The following is a 15,105-nucleotide window of genomic DNA, read 5'->3' as shown; positions in this document are numbered from 1 at the left end:
TGAGAACATCCTGACCACTCACCTTCTGACTCTCCATCCACATGTCCAGGCAGAAGCAGACCCAGGACTGTAGCTTCTTTGCTCAGGAGGGTCTCAAGGGGTGGGACAAGGAGTACTTGGAGTCCCTGGTCCTGGAATGAGCACCACAGCCTCCCTGTGAGACTGTCTCCAGAACGAAGTGGATTCTCACTACCTGAGGTGACAGCTCTGGTCCCTGGGTTGTCCTTGTGCAGAGACAGAATCCAGCTCCCTCCTGGGATGCTAGCCTGACTCCAAAACTCGCCCATGTGAAAAGACCTAGCTCTGGGACCCTAACAACACATGGTGTTCAAAAGTGTCAGCGGTGATTTCTCATGCAAGTCACATGTTTCCATGTTTCCATGTAACACTGATGAAGAATCATAAAGGAATCTATGAGCTGGTCTGCTGTGAGATGGGGGTATGAAATCACCACATGTCAAAACACTAGACATTGTGATCAATCTTCAAAAGCAGATGTTCTCTTAACAAGTGGACTCTCAGGTGCCTGGGTGTCTCAGTGGGTTAAACCTCTGCATTTGGCTCAGGTTATGGTCTCAGGGTTCCATGATCAAGCTCTGCTTTGGGATCTTTGCTTGGCAGAGAGCCTGCTTCCCCACCCCCAACCTGCCTCTCTGCTACTTGTGCTCTCTCTCCCTCTGTCAAATAAATAAATAAATAATATTTAAAAAAAGCAAGTGGACTCTCACAGACACCAATGCACAAACATTCTGATGAGAAAATTCCACAATCCAATGACATGGGGACCATGGGATCACAGTGTCGCAGGGGGACACAGTGGGGACACAAAGCAGGAGGAGGAAGGTAATGAGGGCATAGGACCACCTCTCCTTGAACAGGTGTCTGCATCTCTCAGAGGACCCATCCCAGCTCCATGGCCAGGCTTCTGAAAGACCCCAGAGAGAGCCAAGGGCAGACCCCATACAGAGTAGTTTCATTTGGTTATCATGTGTTCAGATGCCAGGAAAGTAACTGATCCCAGCTGTTTGTTGTCGAGGATGGTTTTGAAACTGGCAGCTGCTTGGAGTAAACTCAGGGCTCCTCTCTTCCCCCTCAATCACATGTTCTGATCTCACAGCTGGTGGATCACTTAGGAGCCCCTGAAGTGGAGAAAATTTGCATAACTACTAACAGTCACTGACCCAAGGACCTAGAAAGGAATAAAAGAGGCTGGGGTGGAACCCAGCAGTGCTGTGGGGTCTCAGGAGGCAGAGCTCCGGACATCTCCACCATGGACTGGATCCCTCTCCTACTCCCCGTCCTCACTTTCTGCACAGGTGCTGTCCCTGGACCCTCTGCAAATGCTCAGCCCCTGCAGGACCTGAGCTGAGCCTGCATCAGAGCTTGAGCACAGACTCAGAACAACCTCATTACAGGGACCCAGGGAAGGAGCCCCTGAACCTCACACCAACTTCTCCTCATCTGTCTTTTCAGGCTCTATGGCCTCCAGTGTGTTGACTCAGCCTCATTCGGTGTCAGTGTCCCTGGGACAGACAGCTACCATCACCTGCTCTGGGGAAGTACTGAGCAAGTACTATGCACAATGGTACCAGCAGAAGGCAGGTCAAGCCCCCAAACAGGTCATTTATAAGGACACTGAGCGTCCTTCTGGGATCCCGGGCCGATTCTCTGGCTCCAGTTCAGGGACCACACACACCCTGACCATCAACGGGGCCCAGGCCGAGGATGAGGCTGACTATTACTGCCAGTCATCAGATAGCAGTGGTCAAGCTCACAGTGACACAGGCAGATGGGGAAGTGAGACAAAAACCCCTTCCATGCCTTTGTCTCCTCCTCCTCCAGCCCCAGGGGGACTAGGCACAGAGCAGGGAGCAGGTTTAGCCTAGGATTCCACTTCTGAGATCCACAGGCTGACTCTTCTCACACACCTTCAGAAAGGTTCTACAAGACGGATTGGCAGAGGATAAGGACACATTTATTATAACTGTACTTAAGCTGTGGATGTGAGCTCATAAATGACTGAGTATGTTAGGAGAACACAATAGAAGACATTTTCCAAAGCCCAAATCTTTTTTTTTTTTAATTTATTTTTTTCAGCGTAACAGTATTCATTGTTTTTGCACCACACCCAGTGCTCCATGCAATATGTGCCCTCCCCAATACCCACCACCTGGTTCCCCCAACCTCCCACCCCCGCCCCTTCAAAACGCTCAGGTTGTTTTTCAGAGTCCATAGTCTCTCATGGTTCACCTACCCTTCCAATTTACCTCAGCTCCCTTCTACTCTCCATCTCCCCATATCCTCCATGCTATTTGTTATGCTCCACAAATAAGTGAAACCATATGATAATTGACTCTCTCTGCTTGACTTATTTCACTCAGCATAATCTCTTCCAGTCCCGTCCATGTTGCTACAAAAGTTGGGTATTCATCCTTTCTGATGGAGGCATAATACTCCATAGTGTATATGGACCACATCTTCCTTATCCATTTGTCCGTTGAAGGGCATCTTGGTTCTTTCCACAGTTTGGTGACCGTGGCCATTGCTGCTATAAACATTGGGGTACAGATGGCCCTTCTTTTCACGACATCTGTATCTTTGGGGTAAATAACCAGTAGTGCAATTGCAGGGTCATAGGGAAGCTCTATTTTTAATTTCTTGAGGAATCTCCACACTGTTCTCCAAAGTGGCTGCACCAACTTGCATTCCCACCAACAGTGTAAAAGGGTTCCCCTTTCTCCACATCCTCTCCAACACATGTTTCCTGTCTTGTTAATTTTGGCCATTCTAACTGGTGTAAGGTGGTATCTCAATGTGGTTTTAATTTGAATCTCCCTGATTAAAGCCCAAATCTTTTAAAACTTCCCTAAAAGATAATCATATATTCTGAGACTTAAAAATACAGAAATGGAGATTGACAGTGGGTTACATGTTACCAAAGAGACTAATAACCTTGGTGTCACAGCAATAGAGATTGTTCAAAATGAAACACAGAGGGAAATAGCCTGAGAAATTGAAGAAAGTCTCAGTGCAGGGAGGACAGCTTCTTTCCACTTAAAGATGTGTAATTGGAAAAACTGAGGCAGAGACAGTGGGGAGTGGATGGTGATTGAAAACATATGTGAAGGAAAAGGAGTCACCAAGTTCTCAAATTGTGAAACCCATGAACCGATGTATCCAGGAAGCTTAATGAAGTTTGGGCACAGGGAACATGAGAGACAGCACAGCAGACATCGTAATGACATTGCTACAAACCAGTGATGTAGACGCTCTCACAGCCAGAGAGGAGAGTTGTGCTCCCTACAGGGACCCAGTAACGTGGTGGGAGTACTTTCCTCCTTACAAACCAAGTAAACTGGGCAACTGAGTGGTGGAGGGAGCAATGTCTTCAAAATACAACTAAAAAAAAGACAATCTTTTTTATTTTTTTATTATTTTTGTATTCTCTGACGCCTGTCATCTACCTCAGTCATCCTCCCACCCCACCCTGTGCTAATCGCCAGTTTGTTTTCTGCACTGAAGAGTCTGTTTCTTGTGTCAACCTTCATTTTTTTTAATTTTTAATTTTTTATAAACATATATTTTTATCCCCAGGGGTACAGGTGTGTGAATCACCAGGTTTACACACTTCACAGCACTCACCAAAGCACATACCCGCCCCAATATCCATAACCCCACCCCCTTCTCCCAACCCCCCTCCCCCCAGCAACCCTCAGTTTGTTTTGTGAGATTAAGAGTCACTTATGGTTTGTCTCCCTCCCGATCCCACCTTATTTTAACCAGTTAAAATGTTATTGAAAAGTGAGACAAACTAAACCTTTCCCAGACTATAAACCTCCCAGAACTGATCACCCACAGATTCTTGGCACAAGAGACAGTGAAGGACACCCTGGGACAGAAGGAAAGTGTAGAAGAGTGAAATGTGAGTCTACACAAAGCAATAAAAAGTATCAGATAACAAAAACTAGATGGGTAAATATAAAAAGATTTTATTATTTAGTGTCTATTAAAAGTCAACTGTTTAGGTAATAATAAGAACAATATATTGTGATTTATAATATGTATCTATAAAATATATGACAATCATCAGTAAAAATGTTGGGGAAAGAAAATTTCCTTATCACATCCTTCTTCTTCATGTAATTGACACAATGTCACAAGAAGGTACTTGACAATTAGCAGTGAGGATCTCCAACACCAAGTAAGACATCAAAATAAAAATGGATAAGGAAGATGTGGTCCATATACACTATGGAGTATTATGGCTCCATCAGAAAGGACGAATACCCAACTTTTGTAGCAACATGGACGGGACTGGAAGAGATTATGCTGAGTGAAATAAGTCAAGCAGAGAGAGTCAATTATCATATGGTTTCACTTATTTGTGGAGCATAACAAATAGCATGGAGGACATGGGGAGATGGAGAGTAGAAGGGAGCTGAGGTAAATTGGAAGGGTAGGTGAACCATGAGAGACTATGGACTCTGAAAAACAACCTGAGCGTTTTGAAGGGGCGGGGGTGGGAGGTTGGGGGAACCAGGTGGTGGGTATTGGGGAGGGCACATATTGCATGGAGCACTGGGTGTGGTGCAAAAACAATGAATACTGTTACACTGAAAAGAAATAAAAAAAAATAATAATAAAATAAAACCATTTGAAAAACAAAGAGAAAGAGCTGATAAGGTGTATTGGGTAGGGTTCTCCAGGGAATATAGATCCAATATGACCTGTATCTCATACACACCAGGATATATATTCATATGTGACACACACATATCCAGAGAGACAGAAACAGGGAGATACACAGAAGCTGATTTAAATAAATGGGTCATGGGGATGGCAGGGTCATTCAGTCAGTTAAGCAACTGCCTTCACCTCAGGTCACAATCCCAATGTCCTGGGATCCAGTCCTGTATCAGGCTCCTTACTTGGCAAGGAGCATACTTCTCCCTATGCCTGGAACTCCCCCTGCTTGTTCTCTCTCACTCTTTCTCTCCCAAATAAATAAATAAACATATAGATAGATCAATGTTTTCTTAAAAATGGGCATGCACTCAAGATGCAGGGAGGCCAGAAGCCTGGATTTTCTAGCAAGAATGATGTTGCAATGTCTCGTCTAAATGTAGTTTAGAAATGTAGTGCTGACAGGTTCACAGGACACAGAGAAGAAAGTTAAAGGGTACAAATCTAATTCCTACAGATGAATCTCCAATGTCTCAGATCACAAATCCAGGGGTTGAGAGTAACAGCAGACACGACAAAGCAAAGAACACATGAGGGAACCTGAAGACACAGCACAGACACTGCAAAGTGAGAGAGAGAGAAGAAAAGACACAAGAGTGAACAGAGAAACCCCAAGCTGGAGGACACCTTTAGGAGTGGAATAGGATGTAGTGTGTCCGAAAAGGAGAGACAGCAGTGTGTAGGGGATGGAAAAATATTTGGACAGTCATTGGCGAGAATGTTCCAAACTTGATGAAACTGAAGATGCATGGGTCCAAAAATCTCAACAAACCACAAGCACAAGACGAAGAAAAAACAACAACACCCATTTATATCAAATATTCAAGACCATGAACAAGAGAGTCTTAGAAGCAGCCAGAAGGAAAGAGTCCCTTCACTCAGGGGAACAAACAGAAGAAGATGTTAGTGGTTTTTGCATCAGTGGAAATGCCAGCAAGAGACACTGGATTAATGTCTCTAAATTAGAGATGAAAGAACAGGCGAGGGTGGTGGGGGAGAACCCATTCATCCCGGGAAAACATCCTTCACAAATGAAGTCCCAATGAAAATTTCACAAAAAATAAGTGAAAGAAGTTTTCATCAACTGACACACAATACAAGCAACAATATACATCCCTTAGGAAGATAAAATGATTCCAGGAAGAATCTGAATCTACAAAATGAATGTAAACATCATAAATGCTAACTAGGGGGATAAATATTAAGACCTCTTTATTATAGAATTCTCTTTAAAAGTGTGCGGAAAAATATACTGTGCAGAACATAAAATAGCTATATATGTTGGAACTCCTGACAGAGTTGAAATAATATGAAGGAAAATCACAGTGACTATGCTGAGAGCTGAGACACAGAAGGATGTTATCAGGTGCTTACATTCCATATAAATTGGTAGCATCACAGAATGTAACTACTGCAAGTTATTGATCATCAGACAGAAGGAACTTAAGCAAAAATGGGAGATAAGATGGAATCATTTAAAAATATTCTGTTAATCAAATATATATATATATATATGGAAAGAAGGAACAAAGAACACACGGAACAACAAGAACATAAAGGAAAGTTTCTATATCAAAATGATATTACTAGTCACATTCAGGAAATGCTCTAAATGCCATGATTAAAGACAAAGGTTGTTAGATTGAATTTCACAATAACACCCAAGTAGATGCTGCCCATCAGAAACCTCCAGGAAGGGAAGTGACACAGAATTCAAGCCACAATTTAAGATAATTCCCACACAATTCTGCTCCACAATCTGGGACATGAAACATTCACAGGGAACACATAGAAAATCTGAGATGAATGGAGTCCCTAAAAATAATTAGGATGATTTTCTCTTATGTGTATCACACACAGGATGAAGAGCTGGAATACACACAGTGAATGTTTCATAAGAACAGCTACAAAATGCCCACATATGTCCCTTCTCTCCCGGTCTTCAAGATTTTCAAACACAGAGTGACCAGAGCTCTCCAAGAAGCGTCTAGAGGTGAGTGTAGCACATCACGCATCAGATCCAGGAAGCCCACCCAGAAGCACAGAGATTCTACCTGGCTGAGAAGGAACATCTTCAGGGAGACCAGTGAGAGAATGAGGGAAGCTTGCAGGGGAGAAGATTCAGCTGTGGGTTCAACAGACAGAACTCTGGTCCCCACCATGACATGGACCCTCCTTCTCTCTCTCTCCTCACTCCCTGCCCAGAGGCTGTCCCAGGCTCTGCCTACAGGCTCAGTCCCCACAGAACCCTGACCCTGAGCTTGGCCCAGGGCTTGCTGCAGGGGGTGGGACAATAGAGAATGTCCCCCAGAGTTTCTTGAAACTACAGGTCCTCTGTTCACTTGTAAGACTCAGATGCCCCATGAGATCCCTATCACTCCCACTGGCTCGGGAAAGCAGAGCAGAAGAAAAAGTGGTGATGCAGAAGGGAGCCATCAGGACCCTGGCCAGGCCCCAGCACAGCCTACCTGCCTCCACTGCTCCCATAGATTCTGCGGTTCTAACCTGGAGCACAAGCCCACAGACCCTCCTGCTTGCAGCGGGAGGGGAGGGGGCTCCATGATAGAACAGGTCAGTATGGGGATGGCTATTGATCTTGGAAAACAAGCCCAGATGTACACTCTCCTTCTACCACCCTACTCAAGTTCGGCCCCAGAGGCTCCAGGTCTAAATCTCAGACACCTGAGTTGCATTTCCAGACTCCCCCTATCATCTTCTGCTTTTCCTTGGTCTCTGGGCTTCTGCCTTACTTGCTGTGAAATGGGGAAGCTCATACTCAAGTAGGAAACATGCCATTTCAAATTAAATGATACAAAACACTGACGTGTCTCTTGAATGAGAACAACTCAGTGGGTTCTTGGTGTTGGAGTCTCCAGTACGCTTCCTCGGGTGCACAAGGAAAAGTTATCAGCTACACTGTACCTACAACCAGTGGGATTGGATCCAGGTCTGAAGGAGCAGTTTGCCAACATCACCAAGCCACAGACTAGGATATTTTACAAATCCTCCCACACCAAACTTCAGGAGACAAGGGCTGGATATAAAAAAGTAACAAAAACAGCAGTAATAACAAAATTAAATATATCCCTGCTAAACTGACTTAGCACCAGAAGCATCACCTGTTGCTCCCATGACCCAACTACATGGATAGGGACGCAGGAAGCATAGATTCTGATTCCTAAATACACAGGAACCCGGTGGCTGTGGGACATTGCACAGGTTTGTGTGGACACTAACCCTTTTCAAATACACTACACTGTACCTTCCCCCTCATTCTTATAACAAGACAGCAGGCTAGGGCAGGACATTTCAACCCTGGGACAACTACAGGAATCGCACCTGTCCTGTTGCCTGCACCATGTATCTGACCTGTCTGTGCTGGCCTTAGCTGGATAGGGCAGTGGGGCAGTTGCCTGAGGGTGGCTGGAAACTATTGCCCACACTTTTTCTCAGGTGGCAGGGGCTGTGGAGAGACCTACAGGAGGGAAGCTCCTGGTCCGAGTCCCCATCCACCAGCAGGGGGCAGCAGAGCTGCACCAAGAGCTGCAGGACAGAGGCTGGGGCTGCCCAGGGGTAGCCTCACAGGGACACCAGGCCTGGAGGTCAACACGTTGTCTGAGATTCATTCCTCAGAGACTGTCAGGATGATTGTCTGCAAGGACCATGTTGTGAGGGTCAGACACACGGTGTCAACCAGAACACTGACAAGACTCCTGACAGAGTGAGCACCTCACCTGGGAAATTCAGGTTCCCTCTCTGTCCACCAGTGTCTCCAGAGAAGGACTCTTCTGTGCTGGGCACATCCAGAGACACCCTATGACTCACAGTCTGCCTCTCCTTCCCCACCTCCACCCCAACTCAGACCTGGGGCTGCAACATCTTTGTTCCAAAGCACCTCAGGGGGCAGGAGGCAGAGCACTCGGGGACCCTGGTCCTTAGAAGGAACATTTGCAGCCCAGCCTCCTTGTGAGACTGTCTCCAGAGTGACGTTATTCTCTTGGCTGCAGGGACCATGGCTCGGGCCCTGGAGCTCACAACATATGGGAACGTGCGATCATGTGGATCCTCACAGGATCACAGACCTTGAAGTTGTTTCTCATCAATTCAGGCCATTTTCATATGTTTCCATGAAACGTTGATGAAAAAACTAAAAGGGAACAAATGGCTGACAATGCCAGTTGCTGGTCTGCTGTGGGATGGGGGCTGTCATAGAGACAATAGCATCATGTGTAATTAGACTACATATCCTGATAAATCTCCAAAAGCAGGTGGTTATTGGGCAAAGTAAACTTGCACTTACAAGACGATGAACGAACCTCAGAAAAAGAGAGTTTCCTATTCTGTTGACAAGCCAAGGGTGGTACCACAGTGTCTTTGGGGGACTCAGAGGGAACCTGAAGGAGGGGCGGGGAAGGTAGTGAGGTCACAGAACCACCTTTCCCTGAATCACGTGTTGTCTGACTCTCTCAGAAAGCCCAGCCCAACCACATGGCCAGGATTCTGGAAGGCCATGAACCAGCACCAAAAGTTCTCAGACAGAATGTGTAGGGACAGTGGTTGTGTTCAAACCCCAGAATTGTGACTGTGATACTAAATTTGGAGACCAAGGCTCATTTTCTGACCTGAGAGTTGCTTAGAGGAAGCTGAGGGTTCCTCTCTTCCTCTTCAGTCACCTGGTCTGAGCTCACAAGTGGTTTGAATGCATGTGCAGTCCCAGAGAAGAAGAAATTTGCATAACTACTAACAATCACAGACCCAAGGTCCTGGAAAGAAATAAGAGAGGATAGAGTGAGCCTGGCCCAGCTGTGATTCTCAGAAGACAGAGCACTGAACACATGCACCATGGCCTGGACTCCTCTGTCACTTCTCATCCTCACTCTCTATACAGGTGCTGTTCCCAGTCCTGCCCATACTTTCGGCTGCACGGGACCTGAATTGAGCCTGGGCCAAACCCGAGCTCAGACACAGCACGGCCTCAGTACTGGGACCCTGGGATGAGCCCCTGGACCTCATTTCAACCTCTCCTCTTCTGTCTTTTCAGGCTCTGTGACCTCCAGTGAACTGACTCAGCCTCCCTCAGTGTCAGTTGCCCTGGGTCAGACGGCTACAGTCACCTGCACTGGAGGGGAGTTACAGTATTTTTATGTACACTGGTACCAGCAGAAGCCAGGCCAAGCCCCTTTGACAATCATTTATGGTGATAGTGAGAGGCCCTCAGGGATCCCAGAGCGATTCTCTGGCTCCAAGTCAGGGAGCACGGCCACCCTCACCATCAGCAGTGCACAGGCTGAGGACGAGGCTGACTATTACTGTCAGTCCTTTGACACCAGTGGTAATGCTCACAGTGACACAAGCACATGGGGAAGTGAGACACAAACCCCTTCCCCACCTGTGTCACCCTCTCCTCTCAGCCCCAGGCGACCAATGCCCAGAGCAGTGAGCAGGTCTGGCCCAGGTCCCAGGTCTGAGGTCCCTAGTTTGCCCCCTTCCGCCGAGTCCTCCAGGCAGACTGCACAGGGCAGATCAGCATGGAATTTGTAATCAATTATTAGAACTATAAGAACTACTAGAATTATTAGTTTCCCAAGGACTGTGTGTGGAGGAATGACTACACATCTGAGAAGCAGAAATGGAAGACATTTTTAAAAGAACCTTTCTTTTAAAAACATCCCTAAATGAGTATGTATGAAATTTAAAAATACAGGGGATAGACTAAAAGCAGGTATGATGCTACAAAAGAAGAGATCAGGGAATTAGATGAAAAAGCGATGTAAAGTATTCAAAATGAAACACACAGTGAAATGCCTGATTAAATTAATGAAGGCTAAATGCCTGGCGGATACCTTATGCCACCCGGACAGTGTGCAAGTGTCGGAGCTTCAGGGAGGGAAGGTATGAAATTGAGAGTGAGCCAAAAAAATAGAAGAAACAATCTTCAGAAAGGCTTCAAATTTGGAGAAACCCAGGAACCAATATACCCAAGAAGCTCAATGAAGCTCAGGCACAAGGAACATGAGAGACAGCACAGGACACATCATATGAAATTATAACAAAACAACAATGCAGAAACTCTCACAACCAGAGAAGAGAGTCTTGTTTCCTACAGAGAACCAGCATCATGGAGGAAGCACATTTCTCATCATGAACTATGTAAACTGTAAAACTGTAGAAAAAAGCTATGTCTGCAAATTCTAATGGGAAATATCTGTTATCTTTGGTCTTTACTGACAAAAATGTTATTGCAAAGTGAAGATGAAATCAACCTTTCTCAGACAACAGACTTCTCAGAACTGATCACCCGTAGACCCTCAGCATGAGCAACAGTGATGGATGCCCCTTGCACAGAAGGAAAGGGTGACAGAGGGGAAAGTTAGTTATCACAAACTATAAGCTAATCATAACTGCATGGATAAACCTAAAACAAGTTTTAGTGGTTAATGCCTAGAAATACAGTCATGTGCTTAAAGCAAAAACCATAACAACATGTTTGATTTATAGTGAAGAACAAGTAAAACATGACAATGAAAGCAGAAATGATGAGGGAGATGGGACCATGTTGTGACTTCTTTATCCTGCAAGTGAGTGAAGTCAGGTCACTGGGAGGAACTCTGATGAGGCAGGAGGTGAGGACTGACTGCAAACCACAAGAAAAAAACCATTAAAACAACATCATTTTAACAACAAAGAGCTATAGCTATTAAGGTGCATGACTTAGGAATATCCAGAGGGTACAGATCTAATAGAACATGAATGTCATGTGCGTGTATGTGTGTATTTCTCTGTGATGCAGAGAGACAGAGATGGTGGGAGAGAGTCACTCGGGTTAAGAATCAGCTCAGGCAGTCCTGGGTGTCAGGTCTGGAAGGGGCAGGAAGGACAGAAGGCTGTGGATGGAAGTCAGGAAAAGGTTGCAGACTTTCATCCAAATTTCGTCTGAAGGATTGAAAAGCTAAGAGGAGACAGAGAAGAAAATTAAAGCAGCCCAATCATACCGCTAGAGATAAAAACAACACCCAGAGAGGAAGACACTAGATTCAGAGGAACAGTGAAGGAGACCAACAAATTTCTCATGAGCAGAAATGCATATAGAGGACAGTGGCTTAACATCTTCTAGATACTAAACAAACAAACAAAAATATATATTTCTTTATCCATGGGAAATATCCTTCCATAATGAAGGCTAAGAAAAGTTTCTTCAGCTCTACCAAACTGACAGAACTGATCATCAGCAGACCCATATCACAGGAAATACTGTTGAACTTCCCTCCGACAGGAGGAAGTGATTTCAGAAAGAATCTGAATCTACAAAATGATTGTAAGAGTCAGAAAAGATAAATACAGGGATCAAACCTGCATCTTCTCCCTGCTCAGCAGGAAGCCTGCTTCTCCCTCTCCCACTCCACCTGCTTGTATTCTATCTTTTGATGTCTCTCTCTCTCTCTGTCAAATAAATAAAATCTTTAAAAAAAGGAAAAAAGAAAAGATAAATCAGTATAAACAGCAAGTATAATCACTGCATATGTTGGAATTGATCATGTAGCTAACAGTGATGGGTATGACATCCCTACTGAGTAAGGAAAGGCTTACGTGTAGACAGGGAGAGATAGGGACCCTTCCATGGGACACACCATGTCACCACACAGCCTTCTGGTCAATATGGAACTTGGTGAAGGTGCATTTGATGGCATTTCCCAGTATGCTCCCCCTTGGGCCAGGCTTCCTTTCCCTTCCACAGGGGGTGGGTGTCCTCCCTTTTCACTCAGATCTTGCTGTACTGATGGATTTGACCTGAGAGGCAGTGACGATCTCTTCAATCTGAACGTTACTCCCTCTCTGCTGCCTCTCCACCTTGTCACAAGGGAAGGCCAGGCTCCATTCTCCACTCAGCAGAGGCGGCTTGCAGGTTGAGGAACTGAGTGCAGTTCACGTCTATTTGCCACATTGTTAGGGCAGGTTGGTGACCATGCACAGGTTCTTGTGCATTAACCATATGCGCATCAATGTTCTTGGCTGAGGAATGGTGCACTGGGTCAGCACAGAGCCCATCCTCACTGGAGGCTCACATGGTGCTGGTAGGGTAGGGGCTGCAAGGGCCCCACACACCAGCACCAGCGATCCCAATTTTCTAATTTTCCTCTTCACAATACTTTCTATTTGGACTCACTTTTTTACAAGAATACAATATACAACACATGTAACATATAAATATGTGTTAATCCACTGTGTATGTTGTCAGTAAGGTTTGTGGTCAAGAGTAGACTATTAGTAGTTAAGGTTTGTGGGAGTCAAATATTAAATGCAGATTTTAGACTGCACCTGTGTCAGCACCCCTAATACATGTTTTGTTCAAAACTCAACTGTAATAGGAATTTTTCACCAGCTGTTCCAAAAAATAAATTAATGTGGTAGACTTCTCAATTCATTTCATGTAGCCATTGTTACACTGATACCAAAACCACGCATCACTAGAAAACTATAGACCACTCTCTCTTATAAATACAAGCACAGAAATCCTCAACAAAACACTACCAAACTTAATCCAGCAAAATATAGAATGAATTAGACACCATGAACAAAAGGGATTTATTGCAACAATACAAGGGGTTTGAACATACAAAAACAATTAGTAGAATACATTATATAAGACTGTCTGACCACCCAGAAAATGACCACAATGACCATCAGCTACAAAAAGGCTACTGCTTCGGGGCACCTGGGTGGCTCAGTGGGTTAAAGCCTCTGCCTTCGGCTCAGGTCATGATCCCAGGGTCCTGGAATCAAGCCCCCCGTCGGGCTCTCTGCTCCGTGGGAAGCCTGATTTCTCCCCTCTCTCTCTGCCTGCCTCTCTACCTACTTGTGATTCCTCTCTCTCCGTCAAAAAAAAAAAAAAAAGAAAAGAAAAGAAAAAAAAGGCTACTGCTTCCACTTCAGTTTACTCCTATTCACACAGGAGCCACTCCTGTGATTCACCAAAACCAAAAACAAACAGCAAAATGAATTCTGACAACACATCAGTCCAGCCCCCCAATTTTTCACTTCTAAAAAAATATTACCTTGAAACTGACAAGATTTAAATCTTGGACAATTTAGGTTCCCACCGTTCCTTCAGCCACAGACAAACAGGAGTCTTTCCCATAGAGACTGCCTCTGCTGTCCCCGGACACATGTCCTGTGCCCGTTCCTTCTTCTCACCCTGACAGCAGCTCTAGTGTCACCTCCCCAGAGTGATTTCTTCCAAACTCTCTGCTCACTGTTTTCTTTTCCTGATATCCAACTTAATTTCTGCATATTACCTATTATTGAATGTTTATTCCTAACGTTATTTGGTTAGTTCATTGATTTGTCATAATTTCCCTACTGGTCACAAAACATTAATGCGAAACATACAGATGATAATCAAAGGCAGAAACAGACAAATTCCCTCCTAACAAAGTCTGGAATCAGAAGCCTAGTTTCTGGGACGTTCTCCAATTCCAAGCTCCAAGTCTACTCACTCTTCGTCTCAACATCTCAGCTATGCAGCTTTGATTTTCATTCTCGCTGACAACAGAGCTCACATGACTGCTGCAGCTCCAGCTCTCACACCATGTTCAGGAGGAAAGGCACTCCATATATCTGGTGTGTTTCCTTACTTCATGAGGTCAAATGTCCCCAGAAAGATCAAAAGATGAATGACATAGCTATCGACCAGTGCTTATTCACAAGGTCAGTACTGGCCAAGAAGGACATGGAAATAACAATGGTTTGGCTTTCAAATGAATATAGAAGACAAGACCGAGGTAAACGGTGGTAGAGCCTGTCTACTGTCTCACCAAAACAAGTGTGTCCATTATGCCATTCCACCCACAACATAGAAACTCTGAGAGAGAAACTGTCTTCTTCATAAAGATTTCCCAGGATGGAAAGTCTGCCAAACCAAAGTTGGTCAAATAAATTATTTGCCAGGTGGTTGTTCTCCTGTCTCTGTCCTTGGAGCTGTAGTCACCACTGCCCTATTTTGGTGCACCAGCCAGCAGGGTCGCTAATAACTAGTGCCTGAGTCCTGTGTCCCCCAGTTCCCAGCACAGAACCACGTCCATGACAACCCACCAACCCAGTGGTAGGAGCAGTGATACCTCGGATGGGTCCTGCATTCTCCTCCTCACATGGGCCTGTTCCTATTTTCATGGATACTCGGATCTCCAGAAATATGGCCATGAATGTGGCAAGGGCCACGTAGAGAAGAATATGCCTCTCTGGGGCCTGCAGTCCACAGATAAGGGAATCAGGATGTGAACAGTGGGTTCTGAATCTCCTCCTGGACAAAAAGACCTCTCTGCACATCCAGGAGAGGAGCCACCAGGGGGCAGCAGAGACCAACTG

The 15,105-nt window shown here is 45.2% G+C and overlaps 2 protein-coding genes across 10 annotated transcripts in view; both read left to right on the top strand.

Annotated features, from left to right (window-relative positions):
* Positions 1 to 15,105, top strand: part of LOC116571641 (immunoglobulin lambda-1 light chain-like) — a 1,068,967-nt gene that overhangs the window by 479,332 nt on the left and 574,530 nt on the right. The window lies entirely within an intron of this gene.
* LOC116571638 (immunoglobulin lambda-1 light chain-like) overlaps positions 1 to 15,105 on the top strand; it is a 1,139,351-nt gene that overhangs the window by 578,562 nt on the left and 545,684 nt on the right. The window contains exons 1-2 of one of the 9 annotated variants that reach the window (XM_032309749.1): positions 1,222 to 1,316; positions 1,474 to 1,771. The exons of 6 other annotated variants lie outside the window; for them this stretch is intronic. In XM_032309749.1, the coding sequence (XP_032165640.1) occupies positions 1,271 to 1,316; positions 1,474 to 1,771 (344 nt within the window). In that variant the 5' untranslated portion in view covers positions 1,222 to 1,270. Of the gene's footprint in view, positions 1 to 1,221; positions 1,317 to 1,473; positions 1,772 to 9,512; positions 9,632 to 9,784; positions 10,083 to 15,105 lie in introns of those variants that run through there. 2 more of the 9 variants (XM_032309757.1, XM_032309748.1) reach the window with 2 other exon arrangements.

Source organism: Mustela erminea, chromosome 13 (genome assembly GCF_009829155.1).
Source record: "Mustela erminea isolate mMusErm1 chromosome 13, mMusErm1.Pri, whole genome shotgun sequence".
Taxonomy (NCBI): Eukaryota; Metazoa; Chordata; class Mammalia; order Carnivora; family Mustelidae; genus Mustela; species Mustela erminea.
This window is presented reverse-complemented; position numbering and strand designations above follow the sequence as displayed.